Raw genomic sequence first — 24,478 nt, forward strand, 5'->3', positions numbered from 1 at the left:
GTTGTTTTTTTGTTTGTTTCTTAAAGACTAAGGACTAAAGGTTGCTAAAGACTAATTTGCAGGCCATACCTAGTCCCTAAAATGTCATCTCAATGTCCTACGCTTTGCAAGAAAACGGTCTGTTCTTTGAGCAACTATACTAATGGCAGTAATCAGTTATCTGTACCCCCAACAAGTATGTATATAGCTTTGAATGAATCTACCATCGCTCTACTGATACAGAGGAGGTTATTGCACCCAAGGAACCATATATTCAAAGACCTCTCCTTAGCATTCCAAACACTGGAGCACCTGACTCTGGGAATGCACATTTTGCTACTCTCGAGTTCCAGTCTCTGTGCATGCTCCTCACCCTAAGCTACTTAGTCACGCTGCTGTGTTAGCTCTCTTGCCCCTAACATGATTGGGCATTAGCCTGAAAGTCACCAAAACCAGCAGTGGAGTCCCTCCTCTTAGTTCAGCTGTCATAAACAAATACAAAAATCTATTGGATTAACTGTGGTCTTGAGCTGGCAGAATTACAGTGAGTATTCTGGAGGGCTATGGGGTCCTTTCAGAGTTAGGAGACATAAGGGGATGACTTTCACTGACCTATGGTTATTAGGTATATATAACTATAACAGAAGTGAGAAGAGTTGGGAAGGTGCTCCAGGGACAAGCAGACATGCTGGAGCTTAAAACTGTTTTTCTCAAACATCCCTAAACTATGGTTAAATAAGCCTTTGAATTTGAGGAAAAAGAAAAGAAAAAAACAGATTCCAACAGCTTCAGTAAGAATAGTTAAAGTTCAGCCAAGTGCACAGCAACTGAAGACAATGTCTCATTAATAGGGTACATGAAAAGGACAGGGCCTACTTCTGTTAAACATTGTACTGAAATATTTTCATTTCTTCTAGCGGAGTCTGGCCTGAAGCCTCTTGATGTCCAGTGTTTTTTCTAATAAACTACTTGCCTCAATAACTGCAAAAGCACAAACTGTGTATTTAAGCAATTTCTTCTCACAGTTGGTGTTAATCTTCAACTATTCAATGTTGAGTTCTCAGTCACATTCTGCCTGCCAAACTTCCTCCCTCCACAAGTCAGTTCTTCCAAACCTAAGTAGTTTATAGTCTTGCCTCTCTCAAGTGCGCTGGTACATCATCGCATTTCTAATAAAAAGATATGGAGTTCCAAATATACCATAAAATGGAAGTGTCGAAGACAGGTATTTTCCATATAATATCCTCTTATCTGTTATCAAGTGGAATATTCTTTTACTACCACGCACTCTTGCTAAAAGCAAATTGCTATTACCAAACTATTCCTGTACTTTGCATCTCTGATGCTATAAAACAGTAGGGAAATAAGAGATCCATTACTGTTCTCATGCAAAATCATTCCATTTGGATCAACTACAGTTTAAAGTACGCCTGACACATTGTTCTCTTTAGCAAAGCCAGTCCTTTTTATTTCTTTCCTCTGTTCCTCATAATTGTGTAGCTACACTACAACATGCTAATACTAATCCTGTTTTAGTGCAACTTTATTCGCATTTCTTCCAACACGAATACATTATAGATTTTTTGGCCTCACTTGGATCTTCTGCTTTGCACAAGTTTACATCCCTAACAGAGAACTGTCAGTTTTGAAGGTAAGTATTATAACAAGGCAAGACAGAGAACATGCACAGTGATTTCAACTGAAGGGTTTAAACATATTTGCAATTGAAGCACGAGAAAGTTTGCAATGCAAATGCAAAGTAGATGCAGTTTTCAAAAGCCTCAAACTGAATTTGTAAATAACAGGTGTGGAATTTTATATTGACCCTCATTTGGATGTCTGTAGTGAGAAACAGAAAAAAGTGCAAGCCTTCCAAACTTAACACAACTTTAGTAAAGTTGCTAAACAGAAGTAGAAACAAGACGGTTTTATACAATGAAACCTTACTGTAGTTGTAGTTCAGTAGGTGATTTTTCTATACAAGTGTCAACAACAGAGCTATTCAGAGATATTACGCTGCACATTTTTACAATGTAGCTGCTGCTTTTTCCAGTAAACAGTCACAAGCTGTTCCAGACACGGAACAGCAGTCAACACTTCCATGTGACTTGAACAGTCAAAGAATGATCTCAGGAGACAAGAGCAGTTTGTTTAAACTCTGACAGGAAACCAGAAGAAAAATTACAGGTTGCCACCCTTAAATATAAAGCCTAATCGTGATTATAAAAATATTTCTACACTGAATACATGAATCACAAAAATAACAGGAGAGACTACAGGATTTACACAACACACACCTTCCATGGAAAACACAGCTTCAGAAACTGCTAAACTTCAGACAAATTCTGCTAAACTTCCCAAAAGCACATGTAATTTGACTTGTCCATATTTTAGACATTAAGAGAATCTGTGCCATGTTACATATCTAATCCTCCACAATACATAACACATGACAATGCATATGCAATTCAGAAAGCACAGCAAGCATGCACAGGAACAGGAGGCAGCAGAGGCAAAACTAAAAAAGCTGAATTCAGTGATCATCAGCAGAATCAGTCATCAATGCACGTGGCAGCTGTTGTGCACGTTCTGCACTTTTTTGTTCCTCCACATTAGAGTCTGGCTAAAAGTGAGCCTGGTCTAGCGTCCTCATTCACTAATGTTGCAAGTGATTATACCCAATTAAGAAAACAGAAATACAGCTTGTTTGTGCAAGAGAGACACTCTATAAAGTTCTCAATAAAAAAAGTTATCTCAAGTTGTCATTTAACAATTAAAAACATGCATTAATGAATTCACTTGTATTTAGAAAGATGTAAGCCTAAAACTGTTCCAAAATGGTTAATGAACAACTACCTTTTATAAGTTGCTGCTGAGTAAGTTTTCAAAAACAGTATAATAGGTAGCTGAAATTCACAGCATCTTCACTCATTTAGCCGCACTTTTTCTTGCGGTTAGATTACAAAAATTGTACAGGTTTATTAGCATGCTCTAGGCATTTAGATGTAAATGTTGCTAATCCATTTGTACAAGGAATCTTCTGTTCAGTGCTTTCAACCACTACCAAACTTAAGAAAAAGTAGCTGTAAGCTCATGAAAAAAAAATCTTTTCTAATTTTCTTGAGCTCTTACAAAGTATTTAGGGATGAAGGTATTATAAAGGCCAAAGAGCTGCACAATATAATAGATATCACCCATTTCCCCCCCCCCCCCCTTTTCCAGTATAATCTACGCTTAAGTTTCCGTACATCTGCAGAATGCAAAACAAAGTAAAAGTGTTTTTCCAAAAGGACAGCTCAATGCTGTGATTAATCGGGAATAAAACCCAATTTGGACATATTCCATTTGCATTACTTTTGAACAGGAGAACCTTGCATTTCTGTCCAAAATCTATGCTCACCACTGTTTGGCCTGTTTTAAATGCACAGCACCAAAAAAGCTTGCTTTGTCGACATGATTAGAAAATTTGTTATTAAAGTATCATGTAAGAATATTATACAGTTCTTCTAGTGTGCTAACAAACAAAGAAACATCATGACTGACTTAGTTAAATTTCAGAAATAGCAAGGAAAAACATAGCAAAACCAGACTTTTTGGTCAAAGTCTTCAAAGAAGAACTATTCATTTACTGTTTGTAATTACAAGATTTAAATGGGCATTTGTCCAGTAATAGATAACAGCTGTGAATCTTGCAAAAAAAAAAGAAATTGACCATAGGAGGGATCTGAAAACACGCCGCTTTTCTTAACTAGCATGGGATGCTCCACAAAATCTTCACGTCCCCACGCCCCAGTGGAAAGTGAAGGATGCAAGAACATAAAGCAGCCAGCCAAAGGGAGTTCATGCGGTGAGAAGAGATCGTCCATCCATTACAAGGCAGGCTCTCATTAGCAACCAGATCCAAAGCAAACTATTACAGCAGATTACAATTCTTGATCACACTTAAAGAATTGCTTTAATCCAGCGCAAATCTGTATTACTACTAAAATGCAAACAGTTCATGTTCATTCCCATCTCAGCCCTTGCACAGCACTACCATTTGAGAAAGACTTTGTTAGTCATGTCAGAGAAACAACTCAGTTGAAGAATTATTCTGACGTATTTCCCCTCCTTTTTTTCTTGTCAGTCCTGATATGAATTGAATTAGGTCTGATCTGGCTTGTGCTACAGTTACCCAAACGCAAGTGTCAGCACAAAGTCGTTAATAGCAGAACACATCTGTAATGATGAAAATGAAAGAATTAACTGTCCTTCTTGGCATCAGTATAGAGTTTTAGGCTGAATTACAACAATCCTATCACCAAAAAAAAAAAAAAGTTTAGCAATGATTTGGTCACAGTTCTGTAACATGAGCAGTACAGAAGCCAGCGAGGAGGGAGAGTGTTTTGGTTCTTTTCGGTCTGGCTACATGAACAACAAATTCCCAAATCCTAACTTAGTTTAAACAGTATAATCAGTAACAATCTGAGATGACTGCTTCTCAGGGTTTTATAACTATGTTGTCAACACAAGTTACAGATGCTGTTCTGAACTTGTAAAATACTTAATTTTAAGCCAACCCTGAGTCAGTCAATACAGAAATATACATTCCTTAGAAATTAGTTTGCTGAAAACTTATTTCATTGGAAATGAATATAACTGCCATGAGACAAAAAAAAAAAATGCAGTTGGTGAGCTGACAATTCACAATCTTCACTAACATTTTATTCCCCTTCTGGTCTTTATGACACATGGCATTAATGGAACTTCTCTGCAGAATGTGCATGGTGAAACATTAAAATATTTAATTGTAAAGTGCGTTTGGACTTCCACCTTTGAGGAATGATTTCTGTATTGCACTACAGCTAAGCTGCTGCAAATGGGAAGTAACTTTTGTACAAATACTTAAAACATATTACTAGTCAGGAACCGTAACAAATACATGTTATGTATTCATAACAAAGAAAGCAGAACTGACTCCACCCAGTAAAATCCATTTGTAAGACAGTATCTGGAACTTAGATCTTGCACGCAGACTGCTTCGGTAGTACTTGTATGATGCCATGCCTTAAAAAAAATAAAAAAAAGAAAAAACAAAAACAAAACAAGCAGTTAACTGAACCCAAAGCATGCCTGAAGATTTACTGAGTCAAACAAACAAATAAAAAAGCTATAATAGTAAAGAGCACTTACTATATACTTACAGTAAGTGATGCCTCAATTACTCTAAATATAACTAAAATGCCTGGTTCTTTTCTAAACTTCTTACAGTATGAAAGATGAGTTTGCAGAAAGCTGCTGTTTCAGTTTTCAAATCTAGAATTTAATTAAATAAAACTTTTGGCAAACTGCTTAGCATAAACTAAAAAACCCTACGTCAGAAAAGTGTTATGGGAATGTATCATTTTCCAAATAGTCATTCTGGTTTCTCTAATTTAGCTGTTCTGAAATGTTGAAAATAATTTCACGCTCACATATGGCACTGATTCCTCAAACATGGTGAAATTACAAAGGTATTTCACTCATCTAATATCACACACCAACTTTAATAATAATAAAAAAAATAGAAAACTTTTACATTAACATTTAAATTTCAAATAAAAAACCTGAAGCAGGAAAAAGCCCCTAGCTCTGCAATACGATGTCTTAATCAGCTGCACAATGAGTAAGAGAGCCTCAGTTAGCACACCACAATGCTGGAAATGAGAATCAACAGTCGAGTATGCTTTGGAAATGACCAGTACCTGACTTCATACAAGTTCAATGTAGTTACCAGCACTGACAGGCCATCACTATTCACCATCAACAGATGAATAACGCAATACCTGTCTGAGTATCAGCAACTCATTCCACAATTATACATGGGAAAGGGCACTGACAGTAACAACATTATTACTTGTACCAAGCAATTAAACAATCCCAGTTTCCAATTTGAGGTGCTAAACCAAGAGATTACACCCAATATACAAGAAAAGCAGACCTGACAAGTCTCTAGGGTTACACATTCAGCTCACTAACTTAGTATCTGCTTCTCACCCCACTGTCACAGGGCTGGCACTCACGCTCCAACACCCTGACCTCTCTTCTCCAGAGCTGGGATATCAGAAACCAAATGAAAATGCCAAGAAAGAGGCACAGGGGTTCAAAGCAGACAGAGAACGTATCTGGGGTACTACGTGCGATGGTGTCTCACCAAAAAGTGTACTTTCCTCCTCCTATCACAAGATGCATTGCAGCTGCTGTGGAACACTAGCCAATGTTCTAAAGATTTGCAAAGCAAAAAAAAATAAAAATAAAAATAGAAAGATCTGAAGATCTGGAAGCTATCTTAAGAGAGAATCAGACACTTATTGATACTGTCTTAAAAGTTCCCACAATTAAATTCAATTAAATTTCTACAATCGGTTGCCTATCAAAGGGCACATGTATCCAAAAAAAAAATCCAAAACCAAAAAGCAGGTGGTAGAGCCAATCCAATAGACATTATTAAACAAAAAAAATATATATATCCATTAGTGAAAATCTTGAACACAATATGCAGTTACAACTCATCAAGAAGACAGCACAACTGTAGAATGTTCAGAGGTAATCAAAAGGATGATGAGAGATAAGCAAAGCTTCCTTGTTAGGACCAACTAAGAAGACTGTGCTAAAGAAAGAGAAACATCAGATATGTGACATAAGTCTGAAAATCATGAGTCACATGGATTAGAGGAATAGAGTTTGATGTTTGCTGTGTGAGGGAAGAACTAGGACGTATCCAAAGAAACTAGATGGTGGTAGGCTGAGAACAAACCAACAAAGGTAGTCTGTAACAGCACAAAATTAAATTGCCAAACTCCTAACCAGAGGAAGCTGTGGGTGGCAGAAGTTTACGTGGCTTTAAGAAAGCAATCAGATCGATTCCTGCAAGAAAAGTCCAGCCAGAGGAATTAAATATGAAAGCACCACCCCTATGATGCTCTGCGACGCCTCACTTGGAGCTCCCCATTACGTTAGTCCGAAATGAAAGTCCCCGTGCCACACATTGAGGGAAGCATACAAGGCAGAAAAGGCAGATGGGAGCTCTGCTGACCTTGCTCTCCCCTTCCCAGGCACCTGCTGCTGGCCACTGTCAGTGGGAGGCAGCATCCGACCCAGCCCGGCTGTACTTGGACCTGCTCATGAACAGGTCTGCAGTTGCCTTCTGTGATCTGGCCCCAAAACGTGGTGCAGATACAAGAAGACTACAAATAACTGTTTTGCAACAGCAGTTTGCCACCAATGATCCCTTAATGTGAGCAGGTCTTAATGATAAAAATACTATTCTAACTCAGTTCACTGCTATGATTTTACTGTATACACTTTTAAAAATAAAAGCGACTCAACTACTTCTAGCCAGTTTGTAAAAATCTTACAAATAGCAAATATTAAGTTAAGCAATTAGCAGATTAGTATACAGAGCAACACTAAAATAATTAGTGCAAGCGAGTACTACGATTCGGGAGGAACGATCCTTCCCTCACACTTCACAGGATGTCCCAGAAGTTACACGATCTCCTGCAGAACAGCTGGTGTGAGCAACTGGCAGGACTTTTCTGCCTGATCATGCCCATACCCCAGAAGAGCACTGCTCACAGTACAGACACTGGACTAGTTCTTCATCCATCCATGTATAGCTCCTCTCTGTGCTTTGTTTTTCCAATAAGATCATAAAAGCATACACTGCATTATATTCCAGCTATGTTGTACAATTTTCTTTGAAAGCTTTGGTTGATGTCTCAAAAATGCTAGACACTGATGTGGAAAATGTGCTACAATTTATTACCAGAACAAAGCACACCTTCATGATTTAGTTTAGTATCATCAATAATGTTAAACAAAGCACAACTTTAACTTCATTCTCCCCTAAAGTACACAAGCTAATTACTTACTAGCCAGACAAGTTGCTTTAATAGACTGTCTAGCAGACTACTTGCCATTCCTCTATTTTCCTCTTGGATATACTTATAAACCAAGCTATACAAACAAACAAACAAACAAACAAGTGAAACCATTGCACAGGCCAACTCTTCAACTAAATCAGCAAAAATACTTGATCAGGAGTATAGACTAGGAAAATGGAATTACAGAAAAAAGAAAATGTTTCTCTAATTCCATCTTAAAACTTTACCACTTTTTTTTGAAGGAAATTAATCCAAATTCTATAAAAAATATTTGCTTTTCGCTATAGTGGTATCATTGTTGCCACTAACAACCATTTTATTTTTTTTACTTGCTTTAAATGATGTCTGTTGCTCTTCTTAAAGCCACACCTTGCTCAAGGTACACAGTTCCATTGGAATTATAGGCTTTTGTTCCAAAAGCTGAAGAGATGCATCTCTATTCGTCTGGACACCAAGGGAAACTTTGTAAAGAAACTCTATAAGATCAAAGTTCATGTCAATGTAAATTCCAAGGACTTTTTTTTTTTTAATAAAAACCTCATAATTTTATAATCCGACTCATATCATTTCCATGTCTGGAACTCCCTTTCCTAACCTCCACTGCATAAAAATACAAGTTTGGCAGCAGGGTGTTTAACTAGTGTCCTACTTCAGAATTCGATTTTTAGTAAACTACTCCCCCAAAATGATTACATGTTAGGAATTTCATACTTAATATAGCTATTTGCAGTTTTTGATGATTGCTAAATTAATTAACTGTTTGTGCTAATATATTTTAGTTCCAGAATAACTCCTTAAAAAATCCACCAATTAAAAGATAATAATCAACATTCAGCCACTCAGGTTTGGCTCTGTTTCCAAGAGCAAAAACAACTTCACGCTACTATTAAGGTCAGGATGTTAGGAATACCATACTCAAATTGTATTTGCAGGGGAGTACAAGTCAGCTTTAATGTAATTAAATGAGTTGGAATTTGGCCAGAAACTTAGGTTATGACAAATCCAAAAGCCCGTCCACCCAACAGTACAATGTGTATTTGTTTATGCAGTTTTCTACTGCACTAGCTGATGACAAAAAAAAAAAAAAGGCACTTAGGCTTAAATGAAACTCTTCCTGTTTAAGGTTAAGTCATTTAAAATAAGTCACTTCTAAACTTCACCCCACCCTCATACAGACTGATGCTCACAAAAAGATTTTGTCACAACTGTTCTGTAGCTGAACGCAACAGTGAATTTTATTACGGAATAATTCAAAATAGCATCTCGGAATGATTTGAAGACAGAAAGTTTAATAGCAGTTTTAATTCTGTGCTCTGAGTCCCATTCTTTCAATCACTTTCTATATTACCGAGAGCAACTTAACTACAAGTGTCCCCAAAGCCACGAAATGTTGATTTCAGAAACAGCACAAACAAGGGAAATGAGAAAAGATGCAAACCTGGAACAAATATAAGCCAGTTGAGGAAAAACAAACCCAGTCAGCACCATTTCAAGTGCACTTTGGAGTTTCACAAAGAAAGAATTAACCACACAGCAAAATGTTACTGCACGTGGGTTGTTTTCTGTAACTGCTCATGCACATGCCCCACAGTAAATGCAAGATGTGTTACATTTTGAGAAGAGCAATCTCGTACTGCCTTGCGTTTACTGTGGAATGTCTCAGGGAAGAACATGCAGTCACTTCCTTGTGAGTCAAAGACCTTGGATGAATTACAACTGCAACATAACCAATAAGATTCCAACTGTTAAGCAGAAGTTTAGCAAGCGTAAAAATATGTCAAATACTGAGCTCTCTTAGCAATGCATCTCAGAGTATTCACACCCCATGCAAAATCTGTATACTTCATGAAAAAGGTTCAGTCAGCTGGTATTTAATCTTTCAGTTGAATCTCTTCCACAAGATTCCAGCCTCTTAAGGTACCTCACTGGACCATACCATATATTAATTAGCATAGCTGAATTAACAACAGTTCCATGTGAAGAAGTGAGAGAAATAATTCTGAAGATTAACTTTTTTATTCTATTGATCACTTTGAAAGTTAGCAGGCTTTATCAACTTTGACAATGCGATAGCAAAAGCTTCCTATATTACTGTGTAAGTTTACATTTGGTAATATATACACTCTAAATGCTAAGAAAAAATACATTATGAAGTTCTGTTTTAAACTTAGAAATTACCCTTAAGAACAGCAAGCTTTGGAGTGTGCCAAATTTATGGCTGTGATGTACAGTTTGCAATTAAAGTAATCTTGAAAACAGTAGACTGTTCCTTTAGTATCTGAAAAAGGCTTTTGGAAATGCTCACTGATCAAAACATCCTTTTCACATTTAAAATAAGACATAGTCTTTGGTAAATGAAGTCATGAACAGCTTAGAACTGTATACCTATGTAATTATGAACAGTAAGAAGAACATTGCTTTTCTCATCCACACATTAAAAAGAATAGTCTGCACAGGTTTACAGACAGGTTCCAAAATAACCTAACAGCTACGTATTCAATAAGAGTACGTGAACACAGACAGCATTAGAAGTCTTCTAATACACGAGTCAATCATAACTACTCGGTGGAAGTTCTACACATACTTTCCTTTAAAATAAAGGAAGACCACAACACATGCTATGGTAGTGAGTTCAATCCAACTGTAAAGGTCTGGCTGCCTGAGAAAAATGTAATTACTAATGCAGTCTTCCTAGAAATACCACAAAAGCTGCAAAATTTGCAGTAGTTCCATTTCAAGTACTTGCAATAGAATAAAGACATTATTCTACATGTAGTAAACGGTCACACAGGCAAAACTGCTTACGTATTTATTTAGCATTTCAGGTTTAGGTAAACATGTTAGAACAGCACTCTACAGACTAGCACATCACTAGATTTTCCTACTTGGTTAGAAGTTTCACTCTCTTGAGGAGCGTGCTAAGATTAAAATATACTGAAATCTATAAACACAGAAAAACAGGGAAAACAATTTACATATTACCAATCCTACTAAAATAAACAGAAGTTTTAAATACATATTTGTTGAGTTATCTGCCAAATTTCTGGCTTACACCTACCTGGCAAAAGTATTGGTTCCAGTTTTTTAATCCTGGGTTCTGCAGTTATATGGTCTTCAGACTGGGGGAAGGAAAGAAAAAAAGGAATTTGCTTAAAAAGACACAATCCTACAATCAGACACAAGTTTGATCTGTTGGGGCAAAGGAGAAAGTTGTTCTTTTAACAAGTTGATTTTAATGAGGCAGGATCTAATCATAGCAACAGCTTTCTGTAAATATGGTTGTGGATATTTAGTTTTGTACCAGAATAGCAGTATAATATTTTAATTGCTAATATTTAACTAGTTGTGTAATCTAGGATATAACAAGTTACTGGATGAATGAAAAACAATTAGGCTTGGCACTTCATAACGGCTTGAGTTCTACAAGCTTTACACAGATACAGACCATCAGGTTTGCACAAAACTCTGCTGGCATTTAACACGAACAAATTTCCAAGCATAGGAAAAGTTTCCTAAAACCAAGGCACAGAACACACACACACCTACTTGCTTTTTAATTCCAAACTTTTAAAATAAAAACCCTTCCACAAAAAAGATTGCCACTATCAGTGAAATATGCTGAGTGGTTACAGATCCTGCACTCACAGGACTAAGAATACCCAGAACTGCATTGCGTTGACATTTCACTTTTACCAAGTTACTCTGAAAGAGCAAAGTGAGACAACCTGCCAAATGTGTTGCTGTAACAGGCCCTGCTGTGCCAGCCTTAAAGTATAAATAATTAAATAAATCACGTCCTGTCAAGTGTAAAAAGTGCACAGTCAGACGACACACAAAATCCTGGCAGTTGCACTACTACCCTTGATTTTGTTATTCGTGCCAGCAGCCGAGCATTAAAAGCGAAACAATGGGTACGGCGAGTTTAATCCCCTGCGTAACGAGCCCAGCGGCTTTCTGCTGAAGCGTTCCCCGGTGCGAAGCGGACGGTGCCGCTCCCTCCCGGCACAAAAGGGAGGACGGGAGGGAGCCGCCGCCACCTTCCCAGAGCCCCAACTTCCCCAAAACACCTCCCCTGAGCGGGCTGTGCCGCACGCACGGCGCTGCCCCACCGCAGGCCCCGCTCCCGGCGCAGCGGACACCCGCCGGGCCCCGAGGCCGCCCCGGGCCGGCAGCAGAGGCGCAGGTGCCGCTGCGCCCCCCGCGGCCGGTGAGCTCGGGAGCCCCGGGGGAACAAAGGGCCGCGCCGTTACCTGAGGCAGCGGCAGGAGGTACGACTTGAAGGTGGGCTTCGGCGGCTTGAGGGAGAACATGGTCGCTGCCGCCGGAGAGCCCGGCAGGGCCAAGCCGGGGGCCGGGGGCCAACAGCCGCCGGCTCAGGCCCGGCGCCCCGCAGCCACCCGGGCCGGGCGCTCCCAGTCAGTCACACGGCGTGGGCGGCCCCGCGCACCCCCTTCCCCGAGGGAGGAGCCAGCGGCCCGCGGCTGCCCCAAGCCCTCATGGAGCCCCCCCCGCGGTTCCCCCCCCCCGCCCCGCGGCCCCGCCTCCCGGCCCGGCGGCTCCCTACGGCCGGCGGCGGGCGGGCCGGCGGCGGCCCCGGCGGGCTGGGGGCGGGCCGAGGCGGGCCGGGCCGGGGCGGCCATGTTGGGCGGGGGCAGCGGCCCTCGTACGGTGGCGCGCAGGGGCCAAGCGGCCGCTGAGGGGAGGGGGCCGCGGCCGGTGGGCGGGAGGCGGCCCCGAGCGAAATGACTGGAGCCGTTCTTCCCCATCACCTCAGTAATAACCACTTAAAAATATTTTTCAACGTTACAGGTTGCAATACGTTAAAGTACACCGATGCCGTTTGCTTTGTGCAACCACAAAGATCACAAACTGCATCTTCTACATAGCATTCATAACGCGTTTTCAAAGGACTGTACAGCCTCAATCATTAAACTGCTGAAATTCATTAATCGTGTTTTGTCTGCTTTTAAGGCGATGAAATTTCATCGCAGAGCAGGACAAAAGGCTTGCTAGAGGCCGTGTGATGTGGTGCGGTGGACACACAGCACTCAGTCTGAGGTGCCGCTGAGGGCTGGGCTGTGGAAGAGATGTCCCAAAACCAGCATCTGCCATCTGATCTGCGCCGAGGGAGCAGCCAAAGTCCCTCCGGCACCGCCTGGAATCTGACATTGCCCTCTGCAAGATTAAATCACTAACTCTGGTAAAAAATAAAAGAGGTAGACTGGTGTGCTCACCTGTTGATCTGCCAGCTCTAATAACAGGTAAAATAGTTGTAATAATGGCTGAATCGCTTTTTTGTACTCCTCACTGAATTTGAATGAGAAAAAGCATGACACTCTCTCACAGCTCTCATAGTCTGTAATAGAAATGCGTGCAAAATTACAGATGGTGAGAATTGGCTGCCATGGGCTAGGAAAGGGTAAACATTTACATTCAGCCGTAAACAGCTTCAAACAGTGTAATGCAGCAATGTGGGGCAGGCAGAAATAGCAAAGGTACTGTTACCCACTTCCTGCAATAGCACTTCCCATCAATGTTGTTATTTTTGACCAGAGGGAAAGTAGTTTTAGGTTACAACAACTTTCCGATTTCCTCAGAGACCTCCCTCACCCACCATTCCTTGTTTCCAGATGAGGGAAGGGGAATTTGCTCCCAAAGCCTCCCAAGGGCACAGGGGACCTCAGGGCTGGTGCTCCAGCTCAGCACTGCCTCTGGGTGAGGGCCAAGAGGCTGCATCTCCTCCTGGCTTTCGCCAGAGAAAAACAGTTACAAAAGACAGGGTTTGGGGAGCACAACATTAAAATGTAGACTAAAGCAGAGGATTTCCACGATTTGGCCTCTGAGCCACTTGGAGACTGTGAAACCTCTGCCTTAGGCCTGCAAAGGGAGGTTTTATTGTAATCCGGGGTTGTCTCAGGTAATTGGTGTTAGAATCCAGCTCCAGCATGAATCAGCTACTGTTACCAAGTTCTTATTGTCACCTTTTACATGAGGTGTATCACCACACTATGGCTATGGAATATTGTAAGGACATACTGGTGAAGCTCCCAGGCTGCTGCCACAGCCATCCTCTTGCTCACCGCTGTAGATGTGCAAACAACTGGAGAAAGCAGATGCTGGTCTACAGCCATGGAATTCCCTTTACTTAGGTTTTCAAGGCATTCCCAGATTGCTCGCTTTAACTTCTCCAGAATGTGAAAGCAATGCAGTTGCCCACCCAAACTCCAAAACATTGCACTGCTATTTCTTTTGATAAGCAGGAAACCAAGTTTCAAAATGACTTATAAAATGGCACAAAATAGTACGTACAGCACCTAGCACCAGCTACTGGGAAACACACAGCATTGCAGACCCTGTGAACTTTTGGTGAGGTTAGGAGGTGGGTATTCAATGAAAGAACAGACTTCAGGGCACCATCCAGATTCCCTGACATATGATGCCCCATTGATGCCAGGCGCAGGGAGGTTTGCTTGAACAGCGAGGAGCGAAATGATCCACTGGCACCTGCTGAGGTCGAAGAAGAAGGCTGCATGCACATTTAAAGCTATTCAACAGCCCAGGGGAGAACATCTGCAAGGACCTCCATAACCATCCACTATGCTTGGACTTTCAGGTACAGAAGATTAAAACAATCCCATCCAGTATTTTTTAGAACAAGCGTACCTCCATGCACAAGGGTCCCATCTATTTGGTGTCAATGGGCAGTTCCCTTCACTTTATCCTGTACTTTTATATATAGGATTTATATTTTATGCTGAAAAAAAAAATTGTCTAACTGGCATTGTTCAGCTGCATGGTTTTGGGCTCAGAGCCTTTTCATTTTAGAGAACGTGCTGTGCTGCAGAAGCTGCTGGTGGTATAATGCTGAGTGCCTGACAGTGCTGTGAGTGCAAGCCACAGCTCTCCTCCTGATGGTGACTGATCCCCTTTCACGAGGTAAATCCCTTGAATGTTTGATAAGTGAGAAATACTGCAGGGACTTGCCCTCATCTTTACTCTTCTTGAATGTTTTTTGTTCATATTCAGAACGTTGTTCAAAGAAAATTAAAATCAGAAAAGGGGTAGGAGAAAGCAAGGGTGGGAGTGGGGGGAGGCAGAATCAGTACAAATCAGCTGGACTTGAAATTACATATACCAAATTTGCCTGTGTCATTAAAAATGACTATATCACATCAGAATTACAAGGGTGATTCTGCATCAGCACAGAGCCTTCTAAGAAGTGGCTGCAAATGCAATCTGAATCTTGAGGGAATGACCAAAGGATAGCACAAATTTCCATTAAGACTGGACTGACATTCAAATTGCAGTGCTGTTCTGAAAATGAACAAACAAAAACTCAGTGAACATTGGGTCACAAGATTTGTGAGGGTGTTTGTTGGAAACAGTCACAAGTTGCCAATGGAAGAGTTTTATGCCAGTGGGAGGAGAAAGTTCATTTCACAAAAGTGAGTATTTCAGAGGAGCAAGTTAATTCTGTCACAACTTGCAGCGCAATAGAAGCAGGCAGGACAGGGCAAGGCAGGCAGAGCCAAGCAGGGCAGACAGGCAAAGCAGGTAGGGCAGGCTGGGCTGGCAGGGCAAGGCAGGCAGATGAAGTGGTCAGGGAGGGTAGGGCAAGCACGACAGGAGGGAAGACCCCTGAATCCCGCTGTTTGGCAATGCATTAAAGTGCCTGCTCATCTCCAACCATCCCAGCTTGACTCACTTGCTCGCTATTTTCAAGCAGTTCTACTAAGCCAGTGGTTTCTGAAAATGCCTTTGTTTTATATAAACAACCCAAAAAGAAAAGTAGGAAGCCAGTGTAACTAAAAAGGAAACAACAGCCCTTCTTTATTCTCATGATTTAAAAAAAAAAAAAAAAGTTGTTTCTGACTCAGTGCAGTTATTTTCATTGCTTAAACATTAAGATATCCACAGATACCTCCTGTGGGCTAGACTGACCAGTACCCTTACACTCGTCCAGCATCCTGGCCCTCCCAGACCTGCCTGGCCAGCTCTCCTGGTGGTATCAGACCCCACATGCTGAGTGGCAGTTTCCTGAGGCTTCTTATCTCATACAATGTAAATTGTCTGTAACAGTGAGATATTTATCTGCTTACCTATGGCTATGGTGCATAACCTGCTGTATTAACAGCACGTCAGATTAGGTATCTTCCTTAAAGTTCTGGTAGAACCTCAACAAGACAGCTCTGTGGTTGGGGAAGTACTTTGGCTTGTGCAGTGCTGGAGGTCTAGGATTAAATCAGAACAGATTTTCATAATGATCCCTTTTGATCTCAGCAGATTAGAGAATGGCTTTCATTAGACACATTCAACAACAGGTTAGACTACCATCTGCCACTGATGCTATCATCACTGCTGAACTCACTTTACTGTTAATGATCTCTCTCTTCCAGGCCTGTATTTTTATGGCAGCTTGTGTGTTCTCATAGCTTTATGAAGAGTGCTTCAATTATTGGTTTTAACTCCAGGACACAAAGATGTGTGTTGTGTGATTTCACAGCTTAGCTACATGGTCAGAGCTACCGCAAATATGCAGCAAGTCTGCTAAGTCAGGGATTCACTGATCAAGGTTTAGTCTATTTTTCATTGAACACATTACGGTTTGTTACTTCAACGTGGACCTGTGCACTCAATAGTTTGCACACCCGAGCTGCCATAGTCTGCATGTAGAAGTGTGGTATTTCTTCTGGGGACTTGTGAGGAAGCCAGCCCTACAGGTCTGTATTAACTCTTGTGGAAGATCATCATTACACCTTAATTTATTTTTTTTAAGCAGTTGAAATAAAATCTCTTTCCTCAGTATCATTGACAAAGATCCAGCAGAAGAATATAAATGTGATTATTTACACAAAACAGCCACGTTGATAGTCTTGGCTAAGATATGCAAAATACATAAAAACTATGTGAAGGTTTTAGATTCTTGAGGTACCCCAGGAAAAAAAAAAAGCAACTCCTTTTAAAAGCACATCTGCAAAGTAGGGATAGTATTCTTAGTGTGTGAATTTAATGATGCTGAATTTTGCTATGTTACATAACGGTACTTTCCTTGTTAATCATTACGTAGGTATTACTTGCCTAGAGTTATTTGGAGCTATTCTTTGCTACAGTGTTCCACCTTGGCTTGCGCTATTTTACATAGGTAATGTGATAATGACTCTCAGATTACCAGTGCTTCTAAACTAGAAGCCAGCCTTTTCTCCATGGTCATTTTTGAAGTCTGCTGGTCTGATCAGATAATAGAGAGTCCATCTGGTTAGTGCAAGAGAAGGGAGATGCTGGCATCTAGAATCATGCAGGATGATGCACTGCAGTTTCAGAGGGGTTTTAATGTTGTAGAGACAAATCAGGAGCAGAGCAGGCAGATGAAATTACGCAATTCCTTTTTCATTAAATTTCACACCAAGCAAATGGTGGATATGGACGATTAATTATTCTGGCTGAAGAACTGCAAATATGACTTTATTTAAAGCCTGTTTTGAAGACTTACCTTACATCCATTGTGAGGATACAGGGCATCAACCATAAAGTACCACTTCACCATATCAAATTTTGTTTCTCCTGATTAGGCTCAAAGTTGAAAGAAGCCAAAGAAGACTGCAGTTTTAAGAGAATTTGTAGTTTGTCTCTCATTTCTCCTAAGGTCCGTGTTTAGTCAGCCTGCAATGCAAGGTACTGCTGCCTACTGGTTTTTGACTGCCCAACCACTCTGTCCCTGGCACCAGATGAAATGGGCATTAAATAGCCCAGTCAGCCTACCTGGTCCTTATACCTGTTTTGCTTTTCTGTTTGATGCTGGATCCCATTGGTTTATCAAAATCCACAATAGGCTGAAATAACCAGCTGAGGTGACCACTTCATTCAGTGAAACGCTTATCTGCAATGCCTGTAGGGAGAGGAAAGCACCTCCTGGACTAGAGTTGTCTCACAGCCCAGTTTCTAGCCCCAGCTACACTTTCTAGAAAGTATTGTCACTGCTAGTAACAGGCCACAGGCTTTATGCTGACTTTGCAGGGCCTCAGGACTGAGGCTTGTCAGGACTGCTTTGTCTGAACTTGTCTCAACCTGCCCGGAGCTGTGCCTTGGCTTGTTTGTTTATCTGAGAAAGCAATTCTTACGGTGACTAGAAAACTCAGGTGTAATACAGAGTAGTAGGCCAGTGAAGAAAAACAAAGATGTTAAGTTTTTTAGCAAACATAAAAATGCCTCCAAGCAAGCAAACAGTAAAGAAAAAGACACCATCAACATCATGCTCATCCTAGCAAAGGACCTGGGATCCTGACACCTGGCAATGTTTCCTCCCTGCCCTCATTGCAGCCTGAAGCCACTGACCCAGAGGATCAGTGCAACTGTGAGCATAACATCCGAGAAAAAGGGGTGGATACTAGGAAGTGCGTATATATCAATTTTACCTTATTTTTTCCCTGTAGTAGCGTAGTAGTATTCTTTTCTCTCCTCTCATTTTTTTCTCTCCTTAGTAATAATTACATCTAGACTAACAATAATTCATATATTAGACTGTTAGTACTTCTGTTATACTAACAATAAATTCATGACTTTTTATATAAGGTAAATCTCCTTTTTGCTTATAACAACTTTTTGAGTGTAACATGAGTCCAACTAGAGTGACCAGTGGTACAGAAGTAATAAGCTGACAATGATGTTAGCAGGTGAGACCCCTGCAATGTGTCCAAGTGCTGCTGTTACCCTCTGAAAACTCACCTCTCCCATGACAAGTGCTCAGCAGCAAACTGGCTTTGTGTCAGTGGATTAACTGTCCAGAGCACCCATTACAGCGCACAGTCCTGGGGATCATGCGGATCTAATGAAACAGTCCTGTTGACATCCTTGGTCACATGCCCTCCTTGCTTTCCTGTTTTCTGACAAGGCTTTGCAGATCCTAATTCTTTTAATTTTTATTTAGAAAGACAGATAGATATACATCTTGCCAAATATGACAGTCAAGACCAGAACCTAGAAAAGGGTCCAAAGAAGCAGTATGGAGAGACCATGCCTGAAAGGATTGAGTGATTATTTGAATTCACTATTTAATATTATGGACATTTGATTTTCTTGGTTGTCAGGTATCTAAATCCAACATTTCAAATGGAAATGGTGATGCATTGCTGCAATAGGATAGGGCTTGCAAGAGTAAAGTCAGGCTAGTCCCAGAATGACGCAATGTAAAATGGAGGAATTGGAATCAGCCAGTATAGTTAAGAACCTGCTTACATTAATATAACAATTGGTCACCGTGTTTGAAATACGTGCCTTGAGGGAGAGGGAAATGTCTGTATTGCAAGATACTAGAAGGTGAATTCACCCCAATTACCTCAGTGTAATGCCTCTGCCTTAGTGCATAGCCTTAGACTGCACACTCTTTAGGACCTGACCTGGTTCAGTACAGGTCAAGTACATAATAAAAAAACAGTAAGCAGAATTCACTACGACACTGCTGTGGAGTCACCACATCCTTAGTAACGGGAGGGATGCATCTTCTTAAAAAGCAGCATTAAGCATGTATCTTCAGAAATACCAGTTCTACACTTTCATCCTTTCACCCAGTATTCAAGAAAGAAGGAAGGCAGGCATGCAGGTGTGTTGATCATTATTCTATTTAGCGTGCTCCAGATCTAGTATCAGTCTTTTATTTACATACAGAGCCGTATTTAAATATTATTAAAATGGCCATACATCTAAAATAACTCTGCCAAAGGTCAGTGTAGTTACATCACATTTAATGGCAGAGGGGTTATCATTTCAGTTCATGCTATCCAAGAGCACAGAAAGCATCAAAGCCTTATGAAGTCATAAACGGATACAGAACTTTATGGAAAATTACTGACAAATGTTAAAAAAGAAACTTCACTTAGAAAATGTTCAGCCCACTCACTGCATAAGAAGAAACAGGTAAATAAAGAGTTGATATCCTTACCATGGCCAGTTTGGTATACTGAATTCATTTCACATCTTTTTCATAAGATTTCTTTATAAATGATTTACACAAAGTACGAAAATAAATACAAAGGTAAAATGTTTTTGTTTGAAAACTACATGTCACCTAATAACTTTGTAATGCAAATGATAAAAAAAGACTGGTCAAACAAAGTGTGATTTAACTCAAATTTTATAAACACAATGTAACAAGAGACATGCAACACACTGTACTGTGTTCCACAATGCATACTGCTTGTTTAGCAAAGTGCTGAAAAGCTGCATCCCTTTGTTTGATGATGAATCAGTTCCTGGCGAGTGTGCAGGCAAACAATAAAAGGCATTGGCAAATTGCAGGATATTTGAACCACGCATACAAAATGGCTGTGTAGTTGCATAGAAAGGTAACACAGAAGTAAACACAGAAGTGAAACAATTTCAAATGTCATTCTGTTTTTACAGAACGTCATGTTCCCTAAAGTTGAATAAAAAAGAAGCCCTCATGAAAAGCAAAATGTCAACACTGTTCTGCAACAGTGAAACCAGTAAACATGCTCATAAGACCAAGCTGGCAAAAAGCTATAGTAAATGATGACTGAACCTTCAGAAGTATCTATGCAGTTACCATGATCATGCAGTATGGTAACAATACTTCACAGTGTAATTGTAGAGTATGAAAATATAATACAAATATTAAAAAAATGATGCCATCAATGCATTCTAAAGTCTTCCATCAATCTCTGTGTTTCAAAACAGAAAAGCATTACCAAAGAACAGACAGAGACATACATACCGAGGAGCTGATGGTGGGGGACAAAAAGAAATTCTGTTTTTTCAAAATAGTGTATGAGTAAGTACTAACTGTTAATGAATTAAGCATAAACTTTGGACTAGTATTCTGTGAACAAGTAACATAGCTTTAACTCATTTTCTGTCCTGTCTGTTCATTGGCAAGCCTCTCCTGCAGAAAGAGGTGCTGAGTATTTGGGAAAATGAAATTCCTAAAAGGTAACAGAGAAGAATGAGGCAAATAAAAAATCATACTATTATGAAGAAAACTATCAAAACCTAGTATGTAGGTTTTTCAACCTACTGTTGAGACAAGTGTGCTAGGAAACTGTAACTACAGATGTGGATTTCCACTCTTAGTTGTTGAGGGATAGAAAATGCTCTGTAGAGAGTTATTTTCTTTGAACTTTCTTTTTGAAATTGACTCAAGAAAATATATAGAAATTCTCTTCTCATTTGTAGAATTTATTTTTTTTTTAGACTGACTCCTAGGAACTCTTGCTCCTTGTGCACTGTCATATTGAATTTGCAAAATGAAATACTAATTTGTCACAGTAGATTTGCTTCCAACACAGATTGGCTACATTCTGATCTCACCTAATCAGACTACCTTTTCTGTTTTTTTCTCCAGTGCAGGCATTTTAACAACGCCATTTTTTTTCTCTACATGGGATTCCACTGTAATCCCTTCTTATACAAAACACTAATGCAGATCTTGGATTCACATTATTAAAATCTCCCTACACTTTATATACTTATAATCTCCCAAAACATTTTGAAACAATAATCACTGTTTTTCAACGGTTTAAGGCTGCCAGCATGCTTTGGGGCAGGGACAGATATGATCCTGAAAGCAGACCATGGTAACTGAAGTTCAAAGATGGGTCAAGAATATGTTTACACATAGCTTTCCAGGTCAGGTTTTTCAAAACACAACTGTATTTTTCCATTCAGCTCTATTTTATTGGATAGAAACTGCTATGTTCTGCCTTTCTGAAAGAGTTGCTAAGAAGCATGCAAGAAATCAGAAGTGAAAGGGAACTGCACAATATTTCCATGCAGTCAACAATTTTGTTTTGATCTGGAAAACATAATGGCCAGAAAGAAACCAGCTGCATAAATCAGGATAAAAACTAAGGCTGGTTAAAAATTTGTGCAATTTAAGAAGTCTTCTGATAAAGAAGAAAAAATATTTTCTAAATTATTTCATGATTGTATTGTCCTTTCAAGAGCTTTTATAAAAAGTCTATCAGTAAATAAGCTTACGAGGGAAGTGGAAATAGAACAAAGGAAGATCTAAGCTCTCAGCATCTGTGGACTGTGCCTACTTTTACATCTGCCCCTGAGAGAGTATGTATCTCCCCTTCACCTGACCCACTGCACTTATTTAAGAACAGAACATGTATCTAGCAAGTCTAAAATGAAAAGAAACAAACATATGCAAAATTCTTCTGTAAAAATTCATTAAAAAATCCATAATTTGTTCAATTAGCCATGCTCCTTTTTTGACTGTTGATAAAACAGGGGCCATAAACCATTTCAACACTCAGTTTCTGTGGATGCATTTTCTTGCCTAGCTTTCTGTTCTTCCGTTGCACTGCCAAATGCGACCACTAAGTTAGTTACACTACTGGCGTGTCCTGGTCTGTTTAATTTGTCCTTTACAGACTTGGCTTTCCGAGAATGGCTGTGCAAACTCTTGGACCGTACTGATGGGAACCCAGAAGTCCTGTCTGGCTTTACTGATAGTAAGTTCTCCTTCTGAGCCTTGACAGTGGCAGGTGCAGACGTGTAAGAGGCACTAATACCTGCTTCACCAACATCGCTGTCATCATCTGTGTCCATCTGTAACTGTTTCTGCTCTGCGTGCCTTTCTGCTTCAGAGACAAAACCAGGGTACTCTGGAGGATGTTCTTGAGAAAGCTGCTGCTCAACTTCGTATTTCCACTCTGTGGCCCACTGCTCAATTGTAGAAGGGCATACCTGATCCATGATGGTACTATACTCAGTGGTCCAGTTGTTAACTCCTCCAACCAGCTTTCTGCCTTTTGCAAATATAAAGCTCCTCGACTTCATCATAGTGGTTTGACAAGCACTGAATGTTTCAGGAGGAAAATAGCGCATTGCTTTTGATTTGTCCAAGGGATAAGAGATCGTTGCTTCTAACTTAGTCCGTTCTACTTTTAACTGAGTGTTCTGAAAATCTGGTTTGGGTACCGACTGTCTGCTGATAACAACATCCATCTGGTTTATACTTCGAGGAACCGTTTCATCATTCTTGAAAATCCCTTGGTTTTCATCCCCCAAAATACCCGAACCAGAATGGGGTCTGGAAACATTTTGTTCAATTTCTAATGTAGATCTACTGTAATCTGATGGGTTGACTGCATTAGCATTAGAGGTACAATGGAGACTGGTCTGGTTCTCTCGAACCAGCATCCTTGGGTCTGCTCCATCTTCTTTTGTACCAATAGAATGGGCTTTTTTACACAATCCTATGGCTGGTGACATAGGAGTGGTGCTGTCATCATATGTTAACTCATCACCACCAATGTGGTATCTATACATGCTGCAGCCATCAGAGCTGTTGACACTGCTTTGCCTCAGGAGATACGCAGCATCACACTCAGATGAAGCCCGTGAACGCGTATATGTCAGCTCAGACTTGTCAATACCTGCCAGCTTCTCAAGAGCATTCACCATCCGACCAGAGAGTTCTTCCAATTGAGAGAGTCGAAGGTCAACTGTTTGGAGAGAGGCTTTCATAAAATGTTCTCTTTCATTCACTTCTTCTAGCCTCATAGACATATTTTCAACTCTGTTGGGTACAAAAGAGGCATAAAACAGAAAGGGTGGGATGGTGCAGTAACCTGTTATAGGCCCCCAGCTACTGATTTCTTCTTAAGACAGAATTTTGTGCTATGTATCATTATACATCATTATTTTTTCCTGTGTGTAGCATAGTACTTGTTCATTTTCTTTTTATCCATGCTTTTCTTATACCATATTAGAGGCTATTTGAATTTTGCCCTTATTTACATGCCAGGAGAGTACAAGAGTTGCAGCCCTTTTGGGAGAAACTACCATTACATTCCTCTTTGAGTGTGCCACCCTCTTCGCATTCAGTTGTGAATGCATCAATTAATTATATCAAAAATACCTTCTAACGACATGTTCACAGGATGACTTAAAATAGCATCAAGGCATGTTGTAGAACAGGTTTTGTGGCTGTGGAAGAGGGAACATGCACTAGTGTTTATGGGATTACTTCCTCTCTTGACATACCTTTCAATTACGTATCAGAGCAGAAGGGAGTAGAATTACTTAGTTCAATTTAAAAAATTCAATAAAAAAACACTTTTTTTTCCATTTTCTTTTATCATTTATATCGTAATGGAAATTATGGTACCAGAAGAATGAATAAAAAAGCCAGGTGTTAGAATGTGACTTAGAGATCATATACTAGTAAATCAACTGTGGAAATGAAATTAACATTCTTTCGCTCTTACACACAAAAGATGATTAAGCATCTGGAGCAAGAAGCCATGAGAAATACGCAAATCTGCTTTGTGACTATAGACCATAGTGAATCAGTGAGGCTTAGCAACCACGCTTTTTTCTCTGGTACAATACCTAGGATTTTGACAAATTGCCATGGAGAAATAGTGCAATAGAAATGACTTGATAACACGTAGCAGATTTCATTTACTTCTCTATTCTCAAACTTCACAAATAATATTTTAAGACGTAAATTGCCTCCCTTCAACAGAAAGATATTTATCCGTTAGGGAATTAAACGGCTCAGAGAGCAACTTCGTAAGAAATCAAAGGAAGCATGGACAGCAGGTTGAGGGAGGTGATTCTGCCTCTCG

The 24,478-nt window shown here is 40.1% G+C and overlaps 2 protein-coding genes across 3 annotated transcripts in view; both read right to left on the reverse strand.

Annotated features, from left to right (window-relative positions):
• Positions 1-13,117, reverse strand: part of MTMR10 (myotubularin related protein 10) — a 39,688-nt gene extending 26,571 nt beyond the window's left edge. The window contains exons 1-3 of one of the 2 annotated variants that reach the window (XM_040569862.1): positions 12,858-13,117; positions 12,134-12,154; positions 10,942-11,002 (exon numbers count right to left, since the gene is read on the reverse strand). In XM_040569862.1, coding sequence (XP_040425796.1) covers positions 10,942-11,002; positions 12,134-12,154; positions 12,858-13,052 — 277 coding nt within the window. In that variant the 5' untranslated portion in view covers positions 13,053-13,117. Of the gene's footprint in view, positions 1-10,941; positions 11,003-12,133; positions 12,360-12,857 lie in introns of those variants that run through there. The other variant, XM_040569863.1, reaches the window with a different exon arrangement.
• A 5,346-nt stretch (positions 13,118-18,463) lies between these two features.
• The window catches only part of TRPM1 (transient receptor potential cation channel subfamily M member 1), a 130,066-nt gene continuing 124,051 nt past the window's right edge, over positions 18,464-24,478 (reverse strand). Inside the window, 1 exon segment of the mRNA XM_040570318.1 lies at positions 18,464-23,424. Coding sequence (XP_040426252.1) covers positions 22,146-23,424 — 1,279 coding nt within the window. The 3' untranslated portion in view covers positions 18,464-22,145.

This window comes from Cygnus olor, chromosome 11 (assembly GCF_009769625.2).
Source record: "Cygnus olor isolate bCygOlo1 chromosome 11, bCygOlo1.pri.v2, whole genome shotgun sequence".
In the NCBI taxonomy this organism is placed as follows: domain Eukaryota; kingdom Metazoa; phylum Chordata; class Aves; order Anseriformes; family Anatidae; genus Cygnus; species Cygnus olor.